Consider the following 27628-nt stretch of genomic DNA (forward strand, 5'->3'; position numbering starts at 1 on the left):
ACGATTAGTCAAGAAATTTTAGCTTACGTTTAAAAAATAACCACTAACTCGAGTGGAACTTCAGAATCCTTCAAGCAACACTTTGAACAACAGATACAATTTAATGTTGGCGTGAGTTTGTGCACCTGGATTCCTGTGCCGTTCTCTCGCTAATACTGACATTTGGTGGGGGAACTGATGTTGGTATCTTCGAAAGCCAATGGAGTTCTATCTTTGCTTTGTAATCTACTCCATCTATCATAACCAGGCATGACTTTTCTGAGAGCCAAGCACTGACAGCGGAGAGACCGCCGACACCTCGGCGCCGTGTTTGTTTACACTGTGAAAGTAGTCCCTAAAATTTGCATATGACCTCCCTAATTTGCATAGGTATCCGTATATGACCCCAACAGATACCTATTAATATTCGTTGACTTTATCCTGCCGAGAACACTACCCACTGTATGATAAGGAATAAATACGTGGTTTCGCTTTTAATGGACATGGTCACTATATTTATCAGTATTTATAGTTCATGCAACTGTCTGAGTGAGGTTTCTCTTTTACCAGCTCTCAACTGTGGAACCCTCATCCAAAGGAAATCAGGAACACGTCTTCAAAAGAAACTTTTAAGTCTCTGTTAAAGAGATCTGTTCACTGCTGCCTTTCTGTAAAAGCTATATGAACTATTTCCTTCCCAGTCTTGTCAGAGCACCACTAAGCATCTCTGTGGTGGATATAAGGCGCTCTGTAAATACATTCTTGTTACTTACTTACACTTATAATGAAATGTTTAAAACCCACGAAGCCGGAGTATTGCGGTCACACACATATGATGGAACCATACATACAGTGATAGACATTTGCTTGTGGCCAAAGTGGCTATTTATCAGTACAAATACCCCAACATTTTGTGGCCACTACCTGCAATGTTTTTTCCCCAAAATATCAGTGTCCCAAAGACAGAAATATTGGCCATTTGCGACTGGTAGTTTCTATCACTATATATGTGGTCTACATATGACAGTCTAAGGGTTAAGGTAAAGTTTGATTTAGAAGTTTGCATTTATTGAATAAACAATGACACAAACGTCAAGGTGAGGTGTACATTCAGTTTAATGATTTAAGCATAAATTCAATGTCATTATGAGAGTATCTATTTATAATCAGTCATCCTTGTTGGTGAAATATCATGTTGCAGAATCATTACATCTCATTAGCCCAAAGTCACATGCAACGCAAAACACAACTTTGCAGTTTCTGATACCTTTACATATGGCGCCAACGGCGCAAACCAGTGATTAGTTTGCCCTGCATGGACCGGAAACGACAGGTGACTCGTAAAAGCACAGCAAGTGATATGTGCAAGGATCATCACTGTGGACGAAGTTGGAGAACAAGAGATGTTTCTTGTGATTTCAGGAATCTTGTGATTACAGATTTTCAGCAACTTTCTCAAAATGTAGAAACATTTTGTCAAATTCTTTCTCATTAAAAGGGTGTACAAGCCTAGCATGACTTGCAATATCAAATGAGGAAGAATATGAGGTCTGAGAAGGGTTTTCAAGTTTTTTCAAAGCAATTTATATGTCAATTTCTAATTTCTTCAATTCTAATTCCTTTCTTTTTCCCTTTCCCTCTCCATCTCAAACTGTATTTCCATCCTTTCAATTCTTCCTGTTTCTTATTTTATTCCTTTTGAATTTGTGATTGAATCTCAAGTTTCTTTATTTCCAATTGATCTGAACATTCCTCTGGCACCATTTCCAAAACATCATCTCCAAACATTCCTTCATCAGTATAGTGGTTCAACACAATTTTCAAAATCTGAAATTTCCTCATTGCAGGTTTGGCATCAAGTTTGAGAAGTGAAGAAATCTGCAATAAATCTGACTTCCTCAACTGACTAATAGGAGACACCGCCAAAATTTTCTCGTTAGGTGGCGTGGGTGTACTAGAGGTTAGAGCGCGAAACCGGAAGTCAGCTTTCATAGTTGCTCGTATCGGAGACAAGGTCGAGAGCGGTGCGAACATGCCAAGATACTGTTCTGTTCCGGGTTGCAAAAGTAATGTTGGGGGACACAAATATCCATCAGATCCTGACCTGCGACGGAAATGGCGCGTAGCCGTACGAAGAGTTGATGTTTCGATGAAGAACCTATGGAAACCTGGCAAAAGCGATGTCGTCTGTCGGGCCCACTTTACCTATGGTGACTACAGGGATACATTATTAGGTTCGTAAAACACATTGTTTTTGTTTAAGAATGACACACTGTTTGATTATGCATGATTTATTAACTATTGTCCTTTTTTGCCCGAAGTAAAGTTGATAAATATGCTTTTCTTCATATATTTGTCTTATGTAAACATGTATGTTCAGCTGCAGCTGAGACTATTTATGAACGAGTTACAGAAATTCATGTATATAACAGGAATGATACTTGAATATGATATCTTGAACATTCATGTCGTCTGTAGATTTAGAATAAAAACATGTGTAGATCTCTATCTGAACATAATGGTTGTATTTCAAAGAAGCATGTTGATAGAAGCAGGTTTGACCTGTTTCCAGTGATGTCAAAATCCGATAAATGATATCAATATTCTCATTTTTGGAGCAAATTACACACAAAGATTACACAGATTCTTATACGAAATATAATGAAAATGGGACTATGGCTTTCTACAACCATTGTTGATTTATTCCATGTTCTCAAATTAATTTCATTCTGATTATTGCATGGTTGGTTGTTTATTGTTTGTTCTTGTTGCTTTGTGTTTTATTGATCTTCTTAGGGGCTCATAACAACAATGACAAGCCTGAAGCTGCCGACTGAAGAATCACTCAAGGAAACCTTGGAAACTAAGTTTTGTATCATTTAATATTATTAGTAAACTCTAAAGGTAATGTTCAGATAAGTTGGGTTACATCTATGTAAAATCATAAATGTTACTTTAGTATCAATGTCTTTTGATGTAAGTAGTAAAATTATAGTTGCTACTAAGAGCTGGTTGTTTATCGCTTCTTAGTGATTCTTAGTTAATTCCAAAAATATATGCCATTTGTGTTTTTAAATCAAATAAAATTGTTACCTTTCATGTTTTGGTATCTTAGGTTAAAATCAGGTGAAAGAAGTCGTCTCCGGACAGGTGCGGTTCCTTCCGTCTTCCCCCATACATCATTCATGTCAACACTACCATCTCGACCCAAGAGAGCCCATGAACTCAGGGAAGAAGAAGCTGATCAAGCTATATTGAATGTGATTCTTCAAAGGCATTTAGAAGTTGGCATAGTAATACATGGCAATTGTATGGATAGCAACCTCTAGGGTTTATTTTCACGACGTTTCGGGGCTTATCCTATCCCCCTCATCAGGTTGAGCTGAACTGGACAGTGTTCAGTTCAGATCAACCTGATGAGGGGGACTGTTCAGTTCAGCTTAACCTGATGAGGGGGCTAGGATAAGCCCCGAAGCGTAGTGAAAATAAACCCTAGAGGTTGCTATCCATAAAATTGTCATGTATTATATTGGATGTGTCTGAAGAGGTGGTGATTAGTACCAGAGAAGACATTGATACTATCAGCACAATTAACTTGGATAAACCAGTAGAATCATGCCAAAGTAACTCTCAGTCTGCACAATGCTCTTTATTGGGATCTTCTTCTATAGAAGCATATATCAGTAATCCAAAGGCTGTATTGTACTACTCTGGTTTCCGTGATTATGATCACTTTAGGTTTTTCTTCCACTTGCTTGATCCATCAGTTTTTGAACTGAACTGCCAGTGTGAAATGTTGCATCCAAAAGACCAGTTATTTGTAACATTAATGAAATTAAGACAGGCCATGGATGACCTTGAATTAAGCTTTATGTTTGGCATATCATATTCCACTGTTTCACAGATTGTTATAACATGGATCAATTTCTTATATTTCCAACTGAAAGACCTACAGATATGGCCAACAAGAGGAACAGTTGATGACCACATGCCAACTGACTTCGGTAAGAAATTCAAAAACACCAGAGTTATTTTAGATGCAACAGAGATACCAATCAAAAAACCATCGCATGTAGTACGCTCAGAGTATGACATGGTCCACCTACAAGCATCAAAACACATTAAAAACCATGATTGGCTGCACACCTAGAGGGGTAGTTTCATTTATTAGTGAATCATATGGGGGTTGTCAGCAGGTGACAGAGAGTTGAGCAGTGTCCTTTGCTTAACCCATCACATGGTATGTTTGAGAAACAGGATAGCATTATGGCTGACAGGGGCATTATGGTTCAAGATTTATTTGCAACCCAGGATGTCCAAGTGAACACTCCAACTTTATTGAAAGGCAAATCACAATTAGAACCAGAGGATGTTGTGAAGGACAGAAGAATTGTTTCTAAAAGAATCCATGTTGAACGAATAATTGGTCTAAGTAAGACCTTCACAATTTTGAAAAATATCTTCCACCCAGTAAAGTGGTACTTGGATCACGGATTGTTTATGTTTGCTTTGCTATTTAATTTTAGAAACTCCATTGTTAATGAATTTGTTTGAATCTGTTCTTCACAACATCTTACAGAATTTCATGTATTGATAAAATGTGATGTTAAACTGACAGTGACCTGAAGTGTAGACCCAATAATCTGAGAACATCTGTCATTGAATCTCCCAACTCAGTGGGGCCCCTTTACTGTAATTTTGTTCCATGAAAATCCCCTGTGTGATATGATTCCCACTTTGTTGAAATTACTTCATTTTTTCACAAACTTTGTTTCATGAGTAAAACTGATGATTACAGGTAATCATTTCATATCATCTATCTGCAAAGAAATCAGTTTTTTCCATACTGAATATGCATGAACATGAATGTACATGACTATATGCACAGGTTTTTGTTTGATTAATGCATTATTATACTTCACTATGTGCACAGCTTTATAACCAGACCATAACCTTCACAAACGTCAATTAATCAAACCACACAAAGCATTACGTTTTCAACGATCATCTTGACTCATCTCAAGCCAGGGATTTAGCTTGAGTCCTGTATTTGAGAGTCCCTTGGACTGAAAATCTTCATGGTTCCTTGACAACAAAATGTGAGTCCAAGACACTTATGTGTTATCATTACTGCTGTTATTGTATTGTGTATCATGATCAACACATTAATTGTTATTGTAACGGTAATGAAATTGCAAATGATACCATGACCCATCAATCTCAATAACAACTTATTGTTACTTCATGGAAATATTTACAAAAGTATTTCTGCAGCCCTGTGGATTCATTACCGGTAATTACTTTTGTAGCGTCAACTTTCAAGTGTTACGCAAGACTTTGCTTCCTGTAAATCCCTATGTCAGACATGTATGGAGGCATTCTTAGTGACAATTCCATAGTCTGAAATACTGACAAGCTTCATTGATGATATGAAGACTTGCTTCATAATCTACACACACTAAGTGTTAGATCTTCAAAACAACTGTATACTGTCAAAGTAAGTAAGTGTAACAGTTTGTACTTTCATCTATATATAATGTGTACGCACATGTATGTATGTATGTATGTATGTATGTATGTATGTATGTATGTATGTATGTATGTATGTATGTATGTATGTGTATTATATATGAGTAAATATATGCACATTACAGTATTACATTTGTTGTAGAGTGGGAATACAAATGGAAAGAAAAATCTTCAGTTAAAAGATTTTTTCCAGAGAGGTTTTCATGTCAACCAAGTAGTATTTTGTCTGGCATGCCACATTCATTACAAAATACTTCCAAGTTCATACGTCATGCAGTGTTATTTTGAAGGAGCATGCATACCTTATCATTGTTAGCAGAGTGTTAAACTATCAGCGTGTAACATTGTTGCCATGAGTAAACTAGAGCTGACTGAATAGATCAGTTATCTGAAATACTGTAATGATTATTGATATGAAAATTGTGTCATTGACTACAGCATACGTCATTTTGTCCCTTCAAATGAAGAGAACAGGTGGATTTACAGACAGGTAAATCATATGTATGTGTGTGTGTGTGTGTGTGTGTGTGTGTGTGTGTGTGTGTATGTATGTATGTACATGAAAATGTACGTAATTTTAGTCTCATTTGAAAGGTAGTTTAAAGATAGGTATTTTCAAGTTCATCCAAGTGTGTACATAGTTAAACCATTAATATTTCTTCATATTTCAAGATGTACAATGTTCCCTTTCACCCGAAAGGTATGTCTACAGGTAGACCGTAGCAGTTCAGTCATTTGTGCACATACATTTTACAATCATAAATATAAAAAGTACATGTGTTTCCTTTCACTTATTATTATCAAACAAGATTTTGAAGTACCTTCAGTGCTCTGTCACCCATGTACTCTGTAAGTGGCTTGAACATATGACCATGGTCAGCAGCAGCGGTCTGTATGTCAGCCTTTGGGAGGAGGTATCGGAGGGCGATGTCATGAGTTGATGCAGCACAGTAATTTACTATCATGTTGCATACTCTATCATTGTAGCCACTCATCTGTCTGTATTCATGTGGCCTTGGATCATCAAACATGTGCGGAGACCATTTTCCCTTGGATGGTAGAGACTGAGCTGTCACAGGTGATCCTGAATAGAAGATGAAGATCATAAATTCTTATAATGATCATGTTCAAATTAACAAATCTGACCTGCATACAAAAATACAAACTTTAACAAGCTTTATCAAGTCCGATATACAACAAAAGCATTTCCTGAAATACTGAAGGATGGGGCATTATCAATTCATACATCAGGTAGCAGAGGCACTGGTGTGACCAGTTGGCTCTAGTGTTTAACACAGACCTACCTTTATAAGTTTTTTGGGGTTTGTGGAACAACTGCAAGTTCTCTGTCGAGCTCTTCCCAATTTGCACACTGCCAGTGAAGATGAAGTGCTCTAACATTAAGAGCACTGCAGCTATGTGTTTGCATGTGGAATGCGGACCCTACCCTGCTGGACACTCACAGTGAGAATTGACTGGCTCCCCGGTCTTCTCCACCTTTATTTTGTAGTTGTAGGTGACCTAGGAATATAGTAGGATGGAGTGAGTAAATATAATTTCACACTTATAATATTATAAGTGACACCAGAATAGGGCCTTGCCCACTCTGCACCGCAAGAGAAACAGGTCTTCAGCATAACTAACAAACCCCTTAATCACTGAGAAACCCAACCAACCATAGGATTGTGGTCATACATTGCATGTTATCTTTGACAAATTAAATTCATTTCTGTTATTATTTCAAGATTTAAGCATTTGTTTCCAATTTCAGGATTACATGTTATACCTCGTGTTTCATGGATACACTGACAATGCAGCTGAAGAAGACATCTGTAGATGTCGTGGGGACACTGCATGCCAGCACCCTGTCCCCTTCAAGCATCAGTGTTCATTTTTCTATGGCCTTGACATCTTGTGTGGCTTGCACGTCTCCTGCCAGACGGTAGATGAAATAGCCATCAATCATTTCCTTGGATATTGGAGGCAGCAATCCATGATGGGAAGGTATCAGCTGTACAAATCCTGATACTGGCCATATTGTGTCTACTGGACATGGAATGGAGACAGACGGCCTAACAAAATCATGATTTCTGTCATACGATTCAAGTCTGAAAAGACATGGAATTTGTGCAATTAATATTTGAGAATATGCATTTGTGCATAATGATATGTAGAAAACGTTAATATTAATTAATTATAATTAAGTTAATTAAGTTTACTACAGAAAATGTTATGATATTTAAAAAATGAAACATATGAAGGAAATTTTGGCTGAGATAATGTGTCATATGTATAACACTTGGACATAATACTTTCCATCAGTTACTATAAAGATCAGAAAAGAAATAAGGTTATTTTAATCTGTAGACCACGACGCAGGATGTCACATATATAAGTAATACATGTGTATTGGTAGCTAAGTTTTTGGAACTTTTTTCAACCAAACCGATTGCTCCTAAAACTGATATGAAGACAAAGCGCATGACTCTACTTTTTTATTATTTCGCACATTGGTTTGTTAATTTGATTTACTTTAGTGCAAAGCTGCAGCAGTTATGGTGGTATGATGTGCCAAACGAACGAACACATAAGGTGGCCGAAAAACGGACAGTACTCGCAGTTAGACGAAAGTTTCCGGACGAGAAAATCGATAATAAATGTGTTAAATGTTTTTTCTAGTGAATATAGCTTATTTCTGTTGTGGAAGACATCATCTACCGGTATTAACACGGTCTTATGTTTCGATCCCATCATCAGGCGAAATTGCAGAAATGGCGTCATGCGGTAAAATTATGAAAAAATAAACCCATAAAATCTGGAGCAATCGATAGATATAGTCAAGAGTTTTGGCTATAGGTACCTAACATATTACAGGTGGTCATGACTTCACAGATTACAACAACTGAAATATATCAATTTAGCCACCGACAGTAGTTAGTAGACAACAGAAACAGTGCGGATTTTACAGGTTGGAAAGAGGTGCGGTGACAAGCAGAAACTGCAGTGATTATCGAAGATTTTGAATGAAAGTCTGCTTGATAGATAAAAAAAATGGGTTACATACCTCTCGATCAGTGCAAGTTTTCTTCCTGATGTCGAAGCGTTTCTTTGACGAAGCTCGTATTTCAGTTTTGGGACAGACCACAGGCAGTACTGACTTGCCATATTTACGTAAACCTGGCCACGGCTCTAGTTGAAGTTCGCGGGGATTAATTCGCAGCGCATTCGAATGGCGGAACCATCACAGAGTATAACTTCTAGTACACGCACGCCCCTGGCGGATTAGTTCGGCGGTACGTCCTATTGTCTCAGAGTCAGGGGACAATACAAACTTCTCAAGTTCAAACACCATTTTGCTGGTTCAACAATTAACTTGTTGCAAAATTGCAGAAATTTGGAATAAATTTCACAAATGGTCTCAAATGTCAAATAAATTCTATCCCGGACGAGCCCCCAACTTTGTTACGGTTAAGAATTTACCGTGACAACAATTTAAGAAATCCCCTGTGAACCAGCAAAATAGAACAATGACAAGTCGTTGTCGTTCAAATTCTGTATCATTATGCAACGAGAGCAAGGTATACAAAGTCACAAGTCAATATAACAATGCAGATTTCAGGTACAATTCAAGAGAGACAAAATCTAAGTCACCTCCATTGGCTGCAATGGTGGAAATCCTTTGTCGCACTCGTTGCGACTATTGCGCACGAAAAACGTATATGAATGGCTTCTTTGTACTTATACCTAGATGTGTGCCCTAGTGTCGTTATCAAAATACTCCAAAATAAATATTTGCAAGCCATCAAACATCTCAGGCGATCGATCGCATGAGCGGCGCCATTTTAAATCACGGGACGCGAAGGGATTCCCTCCCTAAAATAGTAACACGTGTTCCACACCTCGCTGTTTGTTTATAACAAATTTTCATACATTTTCAGATAATTAAAAGGATTGTGCAGAGACTTTTGTTCCCAGTCAAGACCGACTCACCAGCTAGCCCTTTCAAGAACTGTTTTGAAAGGAATTGCTGTGGAGTTTTCAATGCTTTCTACAATATTCATTATATTGGATCATTGCTGCCACCTTGACAGTGCATTGGTGTTTCTGTACTACTCCTAAAAGTTTGACTATAAAACCTAGTTTACTAATAAGACATATGGAATGTAGGAATTAAATAATAAATGAGTTAACGAATTAATTATCTCTAAATTCCATTAATGCCTAAAAATTAAATAATAAAAAACGTTAACATTCCTCATTTCTCATTTCTACTGCCTTGAATATCACTTTCAAATATTTCCATGCTGTGTTAGGTTTCAATCACCCAGCTCCAATCCTTGCTGCACATCTCTTCTTTTCCATATTAGCAAACAAGTAGCAAATCATTGTTTTTTATGTTTCAATTATAAACACATACCAAAATAAGGGATACAGCTACGAAGCAATTGTCAAACCGGGAAGGATCATTCAAATTACAGCACAAACGCAAATATCATATTTAAACTCTTGTTCATATATCATTGATGAAAAAGGTTTTTATTTTTTAAGTCACTTATATACTTCAATGAAGTCTCAGTTCAGAAAGTCAGATATATACAAATGCTAACATATGGTGGATACATCTAGAAATTAATTGTTATAAGGTTAGACTCATTCAAATTACTTCACAATGCCAAATATCATATTTAACTCTTGTTCATACACCACTTGACCGAAGGCTTTAATTGTTTGGTCAGTTGAAGAAATTCCATTTGCAAATATGACAGTACCTCTTCCTTTTGACAGCAAAAATAGCAGGATTTCTAAAACTGTCAATGAAGTATTAGTTCAGAAAAGTATGCTTTTCAAGGTGCAAATTTTACTGATATTGAGAAGTTTAACAATGATAAGTATATGAAATTTTACATGAAGTTTATTCTGAATCAAAGGTTATGATTTCATTTGCTTTTGGAGCTTCACTGTATATTGCCTGCATGAAGTTATGGCGTAGTCATCAATATCCCTAGCTAAGATACATAGCGTTCACTACAATATCCCCCACAATGGCAAAAGAGTCTTCATAAATATGTCTACAAGTTGTGTTTATTTAACATGTTTTGGCGGATATATAGCAAAGTGGAAGGAAAGTATTGACAGTATTTTGAGTTGTGCTCTAGAGAGGAGCAATACCACCAACTTCAGTCGCCACGGAAACACACACACACACACACAATTATCAGAAACATATTTTGTATCCAGCACTACTCATGAGCACCGCAAGATATACGTATGTACAAAAAAGGGTAAGGAAACAGGTTTAGAGTTCTGCTCCGGAAAAGAACATGGACACATTTTTCAGTCGAAGACAAACTTGTTGCCATGAAAATGCCAAGGCATTTTATTCAGAAATCCAAGGCTATCAAAACCAGTACACCTCCAGATCTGTCTATGAGCCAGTTTTGATGAAGGAATACAGAAGGATTTAAAGACAAATGTGCATGGAGTCCATTTTAATACCCCTGCAAAGCGCGTTGTTAGGGATAAAAATGTTTCAGTGCCAAATATATAATTACTTTTGATACCAATCTTTGACAGTAACAGCAGAATGAATGCCCATACCCCTGTTTTCCGTATCCCTAACCTGACCCTTTAAGGCTTAGGGGATTTTCCACGAGTATACATGACCTGGTGTTTTCTCCCTGATGTTTTTTTTCCTGGCGTCTGTCCGCACTTTTCTTCAGTTTGTGTTTTTTCGATCTATTCAGTGATGTCCTGCAGTAAAAGGCAGATACGCCTCGTCGTTGATGAAACTTTCAGGCAACGACGTGGCAATTGGTACTATGACTATTTGCACGATCTAGAGGCAGTTTATGGCATAGTGCAAAGAGCATTTAATGCCATATCTACTAAAGAATGGTCTGGAACACTGCTGCCTCCTCCGTACTGTTTATGACGTGAGGCATCATATTCGCATTGAAGTTAGGCACTTCATTTAAAACTTCATATGGTACAATCACGTAGTCCACGACAGCTCTGTCTCTATGTGGGACAGAGGTAAAGTTATCACTCCACATTCTGCACATTTTACAGTCATTTAGAACGCACAGTAGCAGCTGTCCTTATGGGTTTATTTTTTCACCCAAAATTTTGATATTGTAGAGGTTCTTCGTGCATTAAATCACTAGCTAACACGATTTTGTTCAAATTTTAGTAGTCATAGATGTGCTCAATCAAAGTCGTAAACAGACAGACTTACAGACATATAGATCTAGACAGACAGATTTATTCAACAAAGAGGTCTTGGACCCGTGATTCATACTCTCTTTGTTAAATCATTCTAACAATGAGAATGTAGCTGCTGAACAGGCACAGATGTGAGAATTTCTAACAAATATATTATATGGACGACTAAATGCATTTGCAAATCTTTATATACAAGACACTATTATAGATGACAACTTCTTTAATTCTTTTAACACGACGTTTCAAGGCTAATTCGTGCCCCTTCGTCAGGTGGATAATGAACATAGGTAACATTGCAGAATATATACAGGTATACATGAAGCCAGAGAGGTAAGATGTGTATACAAGCACATAAATGTAATTAGGTATGTACAATCACAGAGGAGAGATGAAAGGAGGAAAGTTTTAACAATACATAGTTGTTTACACAGCTGATAGATGGTGAGTCTATGAGTCCTTGTTGACACACCAGGCAGAGGGTTAGGTACACGCCTTGATCTCTATTTTTAGTTTTTAAATGCTGAGCCTTACAGTGTACTGGTGATAACTGAAGGGCTTAGTGCTTTAGTGCTTTGGGTTAGTAGTGATGGATCACAGTTTCCATACTTTATATACATACAGGCATTTCCTATACAGGTTAAGGCATTACTGCGTACCAGTGATAAATGCAAGGCTAAGTGTTTATGGATTAATGGTGATGGCCATCAGTTTCCATACTTTAGATAAGCGTATACATGTACTATGCAGAAAAGGGACATTACAGTGTACGAGTAAATAACTTCAAGCACAGGCAAACTGTAGCTCAAATGGGGCTACGCAGCATAGAGAATATGACAAGCGTTCTTATGTGCGAGCGAAGCGTGCAAAGGTTGGCAACGCACTTCCATCGCTTCGGATCGAAAAATATTTTTCATGTCAAAACATGATGTCATCACCATCAACGGTACACTCCCATTTCTTCACTTGGTTGTACTCTCAGATTTCTACCCCATGTTTAATAATTATTAACGTGAAGTATGTTTCTACTCAACATTTTAAGCGTCAAGCGAGTATTCAGATCGTTCTTCGCCTCCATTCCCCTGCCAGCTTCCGGTTCATAGGAGTGACGGAACAAGATTAAGCAGAAATTGAAAAGAAATACCATATTGCCTAATTTTATCATGAACGTGTTGGGGTGTATTTGTCGTTTCTTTAGTCGTTATTGTTAGAATCTTTGTATCATTGGTTCTACATAAAAACACTTCTGTTCCTTCTCTCCTTTGAACCGGAAGCTGGAAAGGGGAATGGAGGCGAAGAACGGTCTGATATACCACGAGATGTGCTTAGAATGTTGAATAAAAATAATTCACGTGAGTAATTGTTCAACATGGGGTTGGAAATGTGAGAACACAATCCAGTGAAGAAATGGGTATATACTCATGATGGTGGCGATATTTTATTCTGGCATGAAAAATATTTTTCGAACCGAAGCGAGGATAGTACGTTGCTGACCTTTACTCGCTTAGCTCGCATATAAGAAGACTGGTCATTTTCTCTATGCTGCGCAACAGTTTGCCTGTGCTTCAAGACAAGGATCTTATGGATTAAAAGTGTTTGCTCTCAATAACCATACTTTCTGAGAACATCATACGTTTCACAGACAAACAGTATGTGAATCTCATCTTCAATAAAATATTATCCTTAATCCCCTATCCTTAAAGGTCACATGCAACCAAAAAATCAAACATAATTAAAACACATTTATCACTTATTCATGACATATAATATACATTGCTGCTTTTAAAAATACAAATATACACAATTATAAGCGTACAATCGCGGTTCAAAAGTGCAATATTTTGTACTTTGGCTCACTTCCCCCGAAACGAAGCCCTCGAGAGACCGAACCCAGTCATAGCGGGTGGATATGCACTCAAGTGTAACGACGGCTTCCGATTGGCTGGTTCATTTGCTGATATGCTGAGGGTTCATTGTGTGTACAGAAAGGTGATCTGTTTGATGGGCATTTTAGAAGTATAGCCAGTCACAAGAAAGTAAGATTCTTTATGGATAACAACTTCTTTTTGTGTACTTGATGCGACGTTTCAGTATGGATTCATATACTGTTGTCAAACAAAATCATATACACGAAAAGAAGTCGTTATCCATGAAGAATGTATATAGAGATGTTGGGTTTGGAAAATACATGTTCTCTGAATTTGCGCTCGATCCAATCAAAAATCATGTCAGCAGAGATGGTAAACTACTGCGTGGCTGGAATCTGTCATTCGATTAAGTACAAAGCAGGACTTGAAACTGACAGGAGTTTGCACCAGTTTCCGTCAGATCCAGTCATCCGAAAAAAGTGAATGTAGTTTGTTGGCAACCCACAGACATAAAAACGTCATATGTATCACACCCGCCTAATTACATAATGTGGCAGACACGGGACTCGGGTGCACGAGTCATAAATCAACTTATTTTCTTTATGTCGTATAGTCTGATAGGTGTTAAGTTCAAATTGCACGTGGTCAATGATTGAAGCTGTGTATGCATGTTGTCTTTAGCAGACAGGCAGACAGACATATAGGTGTGAATAAAACAGACATTGAGCTTTCTCTGTGACAGAGACTGCTTACCACAATCAACAAGTTGTTTAACGTAACGAGTAGATTAATTACTTGTTTGTGTACACAACCAAGATTAGACTACTGCTCACGACCTCAGCCGCTGGGCATGCATACTGTTTCATGCTCCTCGAACCTATTCACTGCGCATGCGTTATGGACGCAGCGCAGCACAGCAGTTGAAACCAGTTTTCCCCCCAGCGCTGGGGGGAATTTAGTGAAACGTTTGAACTCCGATTTCGCGGGCTTTTTTTTCATCGCGTTTTTTTCAACTTTATAGGTTGAATTGGCATTTTTTATGATTTGTTTCGGTAAGTGCATACCGAAAGGTACCAGAATCTGCAAAGTTGTGTTTTACGTTGCATGTGACCTTTAAATTATGTCTTATTGTCTTATCTGTTTTATCGGGAACATCTCCTGTCGATCACATGATTTTGTTGGTCCAACCGAAGTCGCACAACAACGCACAGACTATCGACTGCTCTTCCGTTCACTATCAGTAGCCACGGGAAATCCTCGTTCGTCATTTAGAACTTCAACTTTGTATCTAGTTGTGATATACCTTTTGAAAAATATCCCCACATTTCCACTACCACGTTTTGCATTAGCAAACAGGCCAGTTGTATTCCAGACACAACCTTCCAAATCAATCGAATCACAGTTACGTAAAAATGTTTCACACACACAAACACTGCATCATAGTCATAAAATGTTACAATATGCTTTCTTAATTGTTCATTTTCTCCCTCTTTTCGAGACCACCCTCCAATGTTCCATGGGCCAAGTCTCACTCGTTAATGCGGCGCAGACCTTGTGTTCCAGTTGGGTATGAATCTCGTACTGATCCAGGTGTAGACGTTGTCCTTTTTTATCCCATGAGTGCCCTCATGTTATTGTGTTTCGTCCTCTCGTCCGTCGTCGTTCAGTTCTATTCACATCTGTTTACACATCTGCCCACTTGCGAGAGGCTTTCACTGAAGCTTTAGTCTTAATGGTCTTAACCTCCACTTCAATACAGAATCGACAGCCCAGTGATTGACATCATGAGCATCGAGATATGGCGATAACACTCGCACCCCTCTCAAGGTAAATATATATCTAGTTATATACTCCTCAGATACTCTTCCGCCGCCATATACCTGGGATATTGCTGAGTGCGGCGTAAAACTAAATTCACTCTTTCAGACACTCTGATTATGATGACGTGTGCATAGTACTTTGGTATGGGAGATGCCAGCTTGTCTTTCTTAAGATTAGTTCTCTTTATCGTGGTCACATGACAAGGGGTGTGTTTAGATAGTTTTTTAGGGTTAATATATATGTTAATAAGTTCGTTGTCTTTTCTGCCAGTTCTGTTGTACGTTACGCGGGTAAGTCAAACTAAACTCATGATCATATCCAGAGAAACGGTCACAGTTGTTTTAATATTCAACAGTGTTGAACGTGTACAATGGAAAGGCTATCATTGTCCTTTCATGTAAATACGTTTTGTTTTTATGTTATTATTGGCCGGAACCGTGGATGTTTAAAAAATATTCTTGCTGTTTTATTATTTCATTTATAACATTTTAATATTTTACGCACACACACACACACACAGACACAGACACACAGACACAGACACACAGACACAGACACAGACACAGACACAGACACAGACACAGACACAGACACACACACAGACACACACACACACACACACACACATACATACATACATACATACATACATACATACATACACCAGCGCCAGCGGTCTGAAAGCAGCTTATACACACAGATAACGATCGCCTAAAGGGTCATGCGAGGTTGTTTCCCTTTAGCGTGCCAGAATCCAATGACCGTTGGTTCGAATCCTGGATTTACCCTCTTTATGTCTCAGGGTTTGTCTGCAACATATCGAAAGATTCATAATCGTTATCAACTTTCCTCAAACGCTAAACTGACGATCCATTACCTCACTGAAGTTCGGATTACACTTACTCAACAATCTTCTAATTTTAGTTATTTTTAGTTTTAAAAATATGAAACTTTTGAAAATAGATATATCTGACTGCGTTTCAAAGAAACATTGATTTTGTTTGATTTCCAGGATGATTTGCCTTCTTGTGCTGACTTTCGCTTACGGTGCTCTAAGCGCCCCGGTGTAAGTTACGGTAGGAAGACTAACTCAAAGACTACAAATAGATAATCGGGAATGTCGTCAACTGGCATCATTGTTAACGATAGTTACTGTTTGACAAGTATTAGATGAGTCAAGATCTGACAAATTTGCATATATGGGAACGCCCTCCAGAACACTCCATTTCAAACAACATGGAAACAGGTCGTCGTCTAAATACTGAAAAGTTCCATTTCCTCGTGCGAATTATGTTTTGATTATTATATCGTACTACTGGACACGTGTTAAACAGAAGCGGCATTGTGTTCACGCCACGATCAGCGTGTTTGCACGTGCTTAATCCCCGATCTACCTCATGTACCTGTAGCAATCAGGTGTATTCGTCTACATTCCCTGTCAAGCTTACTTGTCACAGACGCGTTTACTGCGCAGGCTCATCTAGTAGGTGTCAAGCGGTAAGTCTTTGTTCATGGGTAGCTCCCAGAGTATGTTGACGACAGTATATATATATCTTTGTTGGTAATCCAAGCATACATATTCCACCATTCATTATTGATGTGAAATGTGTTGATCTATTTCAGAATTACATCGTGTTTTCTTGCTGTTTCTTCTCTGATATCTATCGATAATTGATAATATACCTGTAGCATCTAGGTGGCAATATTCTAAACGTGTTTTTATTATCCATGGTGTCAATATTCCTAGTATGCTGTTTACTGAAGTATGTTTTCTAAAAGTGTTGTTTACTGTCCATATGTAGGTTGCGAAGTGCTGTTTACTGTAGGACTGAGATGTTAGTATTTTAAAATTGTTGTTTACTGTCCATGTAGATGTCGAAATGCCACACGTTCTAGCTGTTGAGTGTTTAATTTCTTTTAGAGCTCCGCCGGACTTGACGACAGGCCTCACGCAATCCTTCCACAGGATAGATCACGATGGAAGCGGCAAGGCTGATGTGTCAGAGTTTCTGAGAGTTTTTGACTTGTATGATCACAACCGTAAGTTTCTTTCAAAACATATCTATAGTTCAGAATTCATTACTCCAAAGCATATGATTTTCACAATAGTCGAGACAACTTCGGTATCATATACCTTCACTGTTAAAGGCCAGTTTGTCACGAACACAGAGTTTGGAAACGTTGTCCTCATCCAAATTGTCACTGTGTGTGTTGGTGAAAGAGTGAATTTAGTTTTACGCCGCTTTTAGCAATATTCCACCAATATCACTACGAGGGATACCATAAATGGGCTTCACACTTTGTACCCATGATTTGTTGATAATACGTTCTTATTACCAGCTGTTTAGGCTATAAAGGTAAATTTAACTGTAATAAGGGAAAAGAGATACACAAAAATGACATCTCGAAATGAAGAATTTGTGGAGAGTCCTTTCATGAATTAGTGTAAGCGGTGTGAACCAGTTGTCAGAGCTTGCATTCAAGTATGATGCCCTACCCCAGGTAGAATTTATGATGAATGCGCTGACAAAAACATCAACGACCCAAGAAACTAAAATATGCCCAAGGAAGTGGGTGCGTGTATCATGAATTATCCTTATTACAAACATCACATGAGGCAACACAATTCCATTGGCTTCGTTATTTGTACTTTCAATAAGACAATGTATATTTTTCATGATTTGATAAACAATGACATAATGCCATAAACGATTTAAGCGCTCGGGATTATGCTTGTCAAAGCACCGCAAACCGTTACGCGCATTCTGATAGGCTTGTCGTATTTTCACACATAGGAAGCATTATGAAAATGTATAAGCATTGCATCCATTAATTGATAAGAAATTCCATCGTTGGGAAGATGTGTCGCCGAGAGAGAGAGTAAGAGAGAGAGAGAGAGAGAGAGAGAGAGAGAGAGAGAGAGAGAGAGAGAGAGAGAGAGAGAGAGAGAGAGAGAGAGAGAGAGAGAGAGAGAGAGGGAGAGAGAGAGAGAGTGAGTATCCTTCACGTAGACTGACTTGGTCGAGAGGGGTGGTTTTAAGAGACAGTGTACGAATGCCGCGCTTCACTGAATGGTATCGTGTTCTAAATGAGCCCAGATATTGAATGGAAACGATCTAATGAATAACTAACACAATGAAACGCTACTTAACTGGACTATATCGTCTTCTGTTAAATCAGGTATGACATGTTCCCAACAGCAATCTATAGGAAAGGTGATATTCCAGAAAAGTGAGTGAGTTTAGTTTTACGCCGCACTCAGCAATATTAAAGCTATATGGCGGTGGTCTGGAAATAATCGATCTGGACCAGACAACCTGCGCAATTGGGAACCGATGACATGTGTCATCCAAGTCAGCGAGTCTGACCACCGGATCCCGTTAGGAGCCTCTTACGACAAGCATAGTCTCCTTTCATGGCAAGCAGGGTTTACTCCAGAATAACAGGATCCACATTACAAAGGTTGCACTGTAGATAGATGTTTACGGAGCAATCCACTCTGTTAGTACATAATTTCTTTATGACTATCTGGAATATATATTAGTCTACGTTCGTGCAAAAAATAATTTTAACCGGGTCATTTTAATTTAGAATCAAACTCCATAGCACTCGAAAGTATAGCTTTAGATAGTTGCAATCTTTTGTTAATGAATGTCAATAATTTTAATTCGTCTTTTAATTGCAGATGATGGCAAGATGACAAAGGAAGAATACATTGCTAGTTCTCACGCCCCGAAATACGTCGCTGATGCGATTTTCAAGAACTACCATGGTGGTCTCCTGAGGACCGATGTGAAAAACGTCCTAACCGTGTTCGACGCCAATGGTAATGCACCTTGACGTTGACTATGAACACGTGAGAGAGAGAGAGAGAGAGAGAGAGAGAGAGAGAGAGAGAGAGAGAGAGAGAGAGAGAGAGAGAGTGATACAGAGATAGAGAAATATAGACATAAAGAGAGACAGAAAGAGACAGAAAAACAGAGAGAGATAGAGACAGAGGAAGATAGAGAGTGAGACAGAGAGACAGAGAGGGACAGACCTAGACCTTGACTATGAGAGAGGCTGAATCAAACAACCCTCGTATTTTCAACACCGTAAACGTAAACTGCCTTGGGCCACAGCAACAGTGAGTGAGCGAGTAAGGTTTTTCAGCAATATTCCAGCAATATCACGGCAAAGACATCACCATAGCAACACAGGTACAAATACGAAAATACAAAACCATGTCACCATCGACCCGTGAAGGTCCCGGGGTAGAATAGGACAATGCTTGCCATAAAAGGCGACTATGCTTGTTGTAGGAGGCGACTAACGGGATTGGGTGGTCAGACTCGCTGACTTGGTTGACACATGTCATCGGTTCCCAATTGCGCAGATCGATGCCCATGTTGTTGATCACTGGATTCTCTGGTCCAGACTTGATTCTATACAGACCGCCACCATATAGCTGGAATATTGCTGAGTGCGGCGTAAAACTAAACTCACTCACTCACTCATGTCATCATCTTCTCAGGTGATGGTGCTGTCAGCCTCTCGGAATTCGTCTCCAAGTACAAGAGTGTAAGTCATCATCGCGCTCCGAACAAGGAAGTATTTTTAACAAATGACAAGCAAAACAATTCAGCTTTTTAGCTAGAAAATGAGACAAATCACATCATCAATTTTGAGGTAAATCAAAGTGCAAAGAATTCCGTTATACAAAATTTAAATAAAGTATTTAATACAAGATTTAGAGAAACATCATTTCACTCAGTGTGTTTGTTCGATCCCGTAGAACAAGTAGAAAGAAGTAAGGGTGAGTGAGTAAGTAAGTACGATTTTACGTTGCTTTTGGCGTTACAAACAATTCAACTTGTGTCAAGTTTCTTGTAACCCTTCAACATCCAAAGTCAGGTATTCAATATTTGTGAGCGCAATTTGAACTCTAATTATTAATGTTTTTCTTCTTCTAGATTTTGTCCTCAGTACAGAATCACCCGGTTGGTAAATAAAAAAAAACTATGAACATCAGTACGTTGTTAATTTTTCTTCTGGTAAACACAAACGTGTGTCCACTGGTAAGCGTGAGACGTACGTGGCCGAATATATAGAATAGGTTGCGCGACCACGATCTATGCATGACCATGTGACAGAGTGACCTACTTCGGCCAGTGTGACCTACTTCGACTAAAGTGATCTACCTCGGGTAGAGTGACATTCTTTCGGCCAGAGTGATCTACTTAGGCCAGTGTGACCAACTTAGGCCAGTGTGACCTACTTCTACTGATGCACGCATTATCAGTTGTAGCTAAAAAGCAATAGTTGAAACAATACGATATTTCAACAGAACAACGAACCATTTTCAGCACCCTGTTCGTCAGCGGCTGTGAAACCTGAACGGGACAACCCGTAAGGCAACGGCGCGGTCCTACCAAATTTGCTAATATTTATGCATTGCTCACAGAGTGTAAAAGAGCAGGTGTATTCAGTGGGATCGAATGTCAAGTGTTTCGTTTCTGTGTGTATGATGTTTAGCCGTTACTCAGCAATATTCCAGCTGTAAGGGCTGGGCGTTAAATATTACAGGATGGGCAATCCAGTGATTGACATCTTGAGTATCGACTTAAGAGGTATGATGCGATGACATTCCATTCTTTACCACCACCACCACCAACTTCTTCTTTAATGCTGACACTAGTTTTGTAGTCAGCAACATTTTCTGTGATATCTACATGGAATCTGATTTGTTGTAAGCGATCCACATGTGTGTGACAAAAATAAACAAGTCAAGTTTGATATTACTAAAATGATTGCCATAGCCTTTCCGGGACACACACAACCACCTGGACTACATGTTAAAGCCTCAATGCCAACATGACACACAGTTGTAGACGAGCTGACTTGTGGGGACGTATGCCAACATCTGCACAACGAGTTAAAACCTCAATGTCCACATGACACACAGTTGTAGACGAGCTGACTTGTGGGGACGTATGCCAACATCTGCACAACGAGTTAAACCCTCACTGCAAACATGACACAGAGTTGTAGGGGAGTTGACTTGTAGGGACGTATGCCGACATCTGGTCCACAAGTCAAAGCCTCACTGCTAACATGACACACAGCTGTAGACGAGCTGACTTGAAGTAACATATCCCAACATCTGTACTACGAGTTACTTCAACACTACTGCTAACATGACACACAGTTGCAGACAAGATGACTAGTGGGTTCGTATCCAACATCTGCAGTACGTCCTGAAGTTTCTCTGCCAAAATGAGTGCACACAAGCGAGGTGATGGAATGATTTAATCTGCTTCACCAGACAGAAATGTCGTAACTTTATCTCAAAAATCATTATTCTAAGACTTGAGATTACTGGTCAGTTGGAATTAGTAACATTTCTTTCGGGCACAGAGAAGAGGGCATATCAAGCATTTCAACCATTATTTTTACACTAAAATATGCTCCGTATTCATCACTTATGCAGTATGGAGATAATACTTGCACCCATCTCAAGGTAAATATAAATCTTGTAGTATATATTCTTCAGATAAGGATCACTTGTGCACAGTTTACTTTATGGGAGATGCCAGCTTGTCTGACTATTCATCTTATCGTGGTCACATGACAGGGTCCGGTTTAGGGTGGGTTAATAACAGAACTTGCATTTCATTGTTCTTGTTGCATTTCTGTTGCACGTTACATCAGGTAAGTCAAATTGACATATTGGTCATATCCAGAGAAACGGCCACAGTTGTTTTATTGTGTAAAGGTGTTTCTAAAATTTGAAAGGCTATCATTGTCTCGATATGATTTTATGTTGCTTACTGTTCGGGCACTGGTGTTTTGTCAAAATATTCTTGCAGCGGAATAAAATTTTGATCAATGCACATTGTGTACATGTTACCACTCGGTAAATGCCACAATGTTATAATTCTAGTCATAGTTAGTGGATATAGAACTCTCGTGAGCTAACTTTCGTGAGTTAAGTAGATTTACTTGCAACAAATGGGATAATTTGTAATTACAGTACAATACTTTTATAACGAACATGGATATAACGAACTGATAGCCATAGCGAACTGTTTTAAAAGTCCCGAATAAACCACTATATGTTATACAAAAAAGTCATGAATGACGAATTCACTATAACGAACTTACCGGCTATAGCGAACTGATCTGCAATCCCCGCGCGTCCTAGGTAAGACTAATTAACAGTGTGAATAACGAACTGAGCGAACCCAATCAGTGTCATTGCCAGATAGCGATGATCACTTTGAAATCCTCGACAGTTCCAGTTAACACTAATTAATGGTGTGAATAGTCCATTGAGCAAATTCAATCAGTTTCAATTAGCGGCGTGAGACTTTTAAAATATGATAAATGCAATGACGAGTGTGTAGTGACGAGTGACCCGTCTAAGATTACTGACTTTGTAGTGAGAAGAACGTAATATGAATGAGTGAATGTACGAATAAACTGAGTTGGAATGTGTTGTACTGTATAGTGTGTTTTACTGTCCTTTCAATGGATTTTCGGGAATAGCGAACTACAGATATAACGAACTAATTTCAGTGGTCCCTTGTAGTTCGTTATAAAAGTATTTTACTGTATAACTGAAGTTCCCCTACTTTTACTGAAGAGTATATAACGGAACGGATACCTCGATTTTACCAAATACCAAATTTGCATCGATATATTAACATCAACATACATGCATAAGTACGTACACTTTAACGCTAGGTTTGGGGAACGAGCGGCCAATGTGTCATGCGAAGTTAAACGATGCTCGTTGGTTGGAATCCTTGATTTCCTCTCAATATGTGTCGAGGGTTGTAACCGTAAAAATCCTGGTTAGAATTGATCTTCAGTTCAGCCAGGTTCGCTGACTTGGTTAGCACATGCTTCATTTATGTAGATCATTGCACGTGATGTTGATCACTGCATTGCCTAGAGCAGACACGACTATTTAGGCTACATAAAAAATGTTTCTCGGGCACATTTTTTGCAGAAATGACGAGGGTGGTAGGACATTTTTTTGTTAAAAAATGATATACTGAAAGCCACTAAAAACACAATTTGACATTCATACTTTGTTTAATCGCACAAATGCCAACATATATAGATGTTACTGGCTGATATGTTTTAAGTAAACATTTGTGGATAACTTAAATGGAAAATATCCAGTCAACAGAAACGTCAGTGACGCAACAACGACATCAAACAAAAGAAGGGTCACTTGCAGTCAATATCGTTTGTGCACCCTTCCGGGGGGCATCGGAAGACACAGATTTCTCAGAAACAGCTGTGGAATGGTCTGCCAGTGTTGTTGAAGGGCCGGTGTCAATTCAGCACTCGTCCTTGGGTATGGCACCACCGCTTCCAAACGACCATGTTGAAACATACCGTTTTTCTCGACGTCGATAAATCTGTTGACGTCCATTTGCAAAGGGCACATTAAATCTGCGTTAAGGTATCTTCGCACTGTTTTGGCGCAGACATGACGTTGTCTTGCCCCAGTTGCCCTCTTTGCAATATCAGCAGCAGTTTTGAACCGATTTCGGAAGTGCGAGACTCGGATAGTGCGGTCCTGTCGAGCTGTCGTCAGAAGTGGTGCGCCAGGCCGACAAATGCATCACTTCCGGCGTAAACATTGTCTGAGTTGACCAATAGTGGATGGGTGCACATTACGGTACCTGACAATCATCACATCTGAGGCAACCTCGCTAACCATAGCGAGAACCTGCTTTTTTATGTCTTGTGTCAAACATGACATTTTCTCAGTTTCACAATTCCTTATGCTTTTATAGGGCCTGGGTGCAGGTAATGCATGTGCACAACGTGTTTCATGAATGCGGTTGTGTTTTCGATAAAATGTCAAAGGTTCAGTTTTAAGCATCGAAGTTCATAAAAGAGGAATGCTCAAACTGGAAATGTGCAAGAATATCAGCCTTTTATCCCTACATCCTCTGTATCGCAGGTAAAAATCTTCAATAGAAGTTTTGTGAGTTACAGGAAAACAAGTGCCTATTGCATTTTTAATGGCTTTCAGTTTAGAAAAAAGTGACGAGGGAGGAACTCATTTTTAGGTTTTTTCCCTCAGGGATACAGCTTGGGAAGTTTAGCACGTGTTAATGAGTTCTAAATCCAATCACACTGGTTCTCACAGACATTCTTAGAGTGGACAAATGGATGATCGCGACGCGGCCAAGGCAAAATTCTTTTTTTAAATGTCAATAAAAAAAGTTACGCGAAGAAATAAAAGTGACGCATCGATGCACGAGAAACATTTCACGTTTTCCCCCTCGTCATATAGCTGGAATATTGCTGGTTGCGGCGTAAAACTAAACTCACTCAAGCTTTGTCTGCAACATAACGGGAGATTTTCCAATTATCCATTACATAACTAAAATAATGAACTAACAGAACAATGTGTTTACAGATATTTTTATTCTAAAAATATCATTACTTTTTGAAAATGGTAATCTTTTCCTCAGTGACATTTGATTGTGAGTCAAAGAAATATTCGTTTTGCTTACTTTTGTTCATTTCCAGGATGATTTGCCTTCTCGTGCTGACTTTCGCTTGTGGTGCTCTAAGCGCCACAACCACCACTACCGCCCCAACGTAAGTTCCAATTCTATGAGAAGATTAGAGCCGGCTAAAAGTCGATAATCGGAAATATAGTCTGTGGGAATCATTACTGACGATTAGCGATAAAATGTGTGATAAGTAATATCATATATGAACTAGTGTGAAGAAATGATGTTTAAGTTTACAGAAGAAAATACACAAAGATATGGTTTTGTTGATTAACTGCTCCTAGAGTATGTTTGTTGGTAATCCAAGCCTTAACATGTCTCCACTCATCACTGGCGTGTAATGTGTTGATTTATTTAAGTCGCTTTTGTTCAAAACTACTTCTCTGATATTTGTCGATAATTGATCTCTAGACCTAGGAAAGACAATAATTAGACTTAACAAAGCACATTGCGGCGGAGCGTATTAGTGACGTTCCTAGCCTAAACTAATTCAGTGAAACATTTCAAGACGAAAAACCGCCGGTAATTTCAGTAACTATACGATTACAAAACTCGTAGAGACATTTCTTAACAAACACAAACTTAACAGAATAGAGGATGGACGTTCAATTTTCAACTGTAAACAGTTCTGAGAATATAAAGTAACTCCGGATGTTTCGAACTCTAAAGACACACAACCAATAGGTGCAGTGGGGGTAGCCTGGTGATTAAAATGTTTGCTTGTCACATTGAATACCCGGGCTCGATTTCCCACATATTATGACTTCAATCAAACCAACATAAAACGATGTTTCACAGAAAAATCTATGCCATTTTTGTTTGTGTCAGTATCTGTTACTATTGCTCACTGCAACATGTACAGGTGTCAGTGTAAAAGCGTTGTTTACTATCAGTGTAGTTTTCGAAATACTGTAGCACTGTAACATGTGGGTGGCAGTGATGCAAAAGGTTACTTTTGCGTACTGTCCATGTAATCTAGGTGTCAATATTCTAACAGTGTAGTTTACTGTCCATGTAGGTGTCAATATTCTAACAGTGTAGTTTACTGCCCATGTAGGTGTCAATATTCTAACAGTGTAGTTTACTGCCCATGTAGGTGTCAATATTCTAACAGTGTAGTTTACTGCCCATGCAGGTGCAGCCGATGCAGATGTCAATATTCTAACAGTGTAGTTACACTGCCCATGTAGGTGCAGCCGATGTAGGTGCCAGTATTCTTATTATGCTGTTCACTGTTTTATTACTTTTAGATATGCACCAGACTTAGCGACAGGGCTCAAGGAAGCCTTCAACGGCATCGATACTGATGGAAGCGGCATTGCAGATGCTGCAGAGTTTAGGCAGCTTTTTGACAAGTATGATGTCAACCGTAGGTTTCACTCAGAGTATCTTTGAGGACTTTAACGATATCAAGTCGAAATCAGTGATATTAGAAAACGACAAACCATCACTGTGAAAAAACCCAAAGAAAGTGAATTTAAATAACAGGTGAATTTATGAAAAAGAATCGATATTAGAAAAGGGCGAACCACCGTGATGTAAAAAGGAAAGTGAATATAAATGACAGGTGAATGTATGAAAAAAATATTATTATATATTACTATATGATATTTCGTTATTGATATTATTAGTTAAAATATTTCTTCCAATTTCAGATGATGGCAGGCTGGAATTGTCCGAGTACATGAATGCAAATAAAGTATCGAAATCCTTTGCTGAAAAGGTTTACCAGCCTTTTGATACTGACCACGACGATGACCTTCAGGGCGCCGAACTAAACAACGTCATCCCCGTACTGGACAGCAACGGTAATGAACCTTGACCTAGACTAACACTAGAGAGACATACAGAAACAGAGACAGAGAGTCAAAGAGGCAGAGATAGAGAGACATAGACAGGGACAGAGAAAGACAGAGAGGCACACAGAGAGAAAGAAAGAGAGTGACAGTGAAAGGCACAGGGAGTGAGACAGGGGGACACAGAGAGACAGAGACATAGACAGAGACAGAGAGAGAGACAGATAGCCAGAGAGAAAGAGACAGAGAGACAGGGAGAGACAGAGAGATAGAGACAGAGACAGAAAGAGAGAGAGAGAGAATATGGGAAGCATTTGCGATAAATTGTAATAAGAATTACATTATTTGAGAATCAATAACATTAATCACATAACTTTGTCTCATCCCCCTCCTCCCCCATTTTGTCTATATCTAGTATCCCATTCCCGCCCACCACCTACCCCCGCCCCCGATCACACAGACACACACACAGACACACACACACACACAGACACACACACACAGACACACACACACACACACACACACACACACACACACACACACACACACACAGTCAGACACGAAGAGAGTATTAACGTATGGAGTTTCGAGGTGTCGTCATCTTTTCAGGTGACGGAGTCGTAAGCATGTCCGAATTTGTCAATGAGTACCAGAAGGTAGGTCATCATCATTTTCGACTCATGCCATGTTATCTTTCTGACCCATCAACATGCAACGCCAGATATTCAATATTTGTGAGCTTAATTTGAACTGAAATTATTAATTCCACATATTTTTTTCTGCTTGTAGATTTTCGCCGCGACACAAAACCCCACAGTTGGTAAATAAAATCAGCGAGGAATACTGCGTTGTTACTCTTTCTTCTGGCAGACACAAACATGTCTAAGCT

The 27628-nt window shown here is 38.8% G+C and overlaps 3 protein-coding genes and 2 pseudogenes across 3 annotated transcripts in view; 4 read left to right on the forward strand and 1 right to left on the reverse strand.

Annotated features, from left to right (window-relative positions):
* Window positions 1–2011: 2011 nt before the first annotated feature.
* LOC137271660 (uncharacterized) lies at window positions 2012–4533 on the forward strand (annotated as a pseudogene).
* A 1775-nt stretch (window positions 4534–6308) lies between these two features.
* On the reverse strand, window positions 6309–8673 carry LOC137271661 (uncharacterized; annotated as a pseudogene).
* Window positions 8674–9213: 540 nt separating this feature from the next.
* The window catches only part of LOC137273437 (uncharacterized), a 270044-nt gene continuing 251629 nt past the window's right edge, over window positions 9214–27628 (forward strand). The window contains exon 1 of the mRNA XM_067806126.1: window positions 9214–9223. The gene's annotated coding sequence lies outside the window, so the exon portion shown is untranslated. The remainder of the gene's footprint in view (window positions 9224–27628) is intronic.
* Window positions 15685–20426, forward strand: LOC137272382 (uncharacterized). The gene is made up of 6 exons (XM_067804758.1): window positions 15685–15706; window positions 16429–16482; window positions 17338–17456; window positions 19102–19242; window positions 19930–19976; window positions 20369–20426. Exons 2-6 carry the CDS (start codon window positions 16430–16432, stop codon window positions 20405–20407), a joined length of 399 nt encoding a protein of 132 aa, XP_067660859.1. The 5' UTR covers window positions 15685–15706; window position 16429; the 3' UTR covers window positions 20408–20426.
* On the forward strand, window positions 21958–27582 carry LOC137272383 (troponin C-like). Its single transcript, XM_067804760.1, has 6 exons — window positions 21958–22106; window positions 24954–25025; window positions 26191–26309; window positions 26596–26748; window positions 27349–27395; window positions 27529–27582. Exons 2-6 carry the CDS (start codon window positions 24955–24957, stop codon window positions 27565–27567), a joined length of 429 nt encoding a protein of 142 aa, XP_067660861.1. The 5' UTR covers window positions 21958–22106; window position 24954; the 3' UTR covers window positions 27568–27582.

Source organism: Haliotis asinina, chromosome 2 (assembly GCF_037392515.1).
Source record: "Haliotis asinina isolate JCU_RB_2024 chromosome 2, JCU_Hal_asi_v2, whole genome shotgun sequence".
Lineage (NCBI taxonomy): Eukaryota > Metazoa > Mollusca > Gastropoda > Lepetellida > Haliotidae > Haliotis > Haliotis asinina.

Bases quoted from the DNA above. Each gene is read 5' to 3' on its own strand.
- LOC137272382 (XM_067804758.1), top strand. From the start codon at position 16,430: ATGATTTGCCTTCTTGTGCTGACTTTCGCTTACGGTGCTCTAAGCGCC. The intron at 16,483-17,337 runs GTAAGTTACGGT...AATTTCTTTTAG, and splicing joins GGTGCTCTAAGCGCCCCGGT to AGCTCCGCCGGACTTGACGA. The intron at 19,977-20,368 runs GTAAGTCATCAT...TTCTTCTTCTAG, and splicing joins TCGTCTCCAAGTACAAGAGT to ATTTTGTCCTCAGTACAGAA.
- LOC137272383 (XM_067804760.1), top strand. From the start codon at position 24,955: ATGATTTGCCTTCTCGTGCTGACTTTCGCTTGTGGTGCTCTAAGCGCC. The intron at 25,026-26,190 runs GTAAGTTCCAAT...TATTACTTTTAG, and splicing joins ACCACCACTACCGCCCCAAC to ATATGCACCAGACTTAGCGA. The intron at 27,396-27,528 runs GTAGGTCATCAT...TTCTGCTTGTAG, and splicing joins TTGTCAATGAGTACCAGAAG to ATTTTCGCCGCGACACAAAA.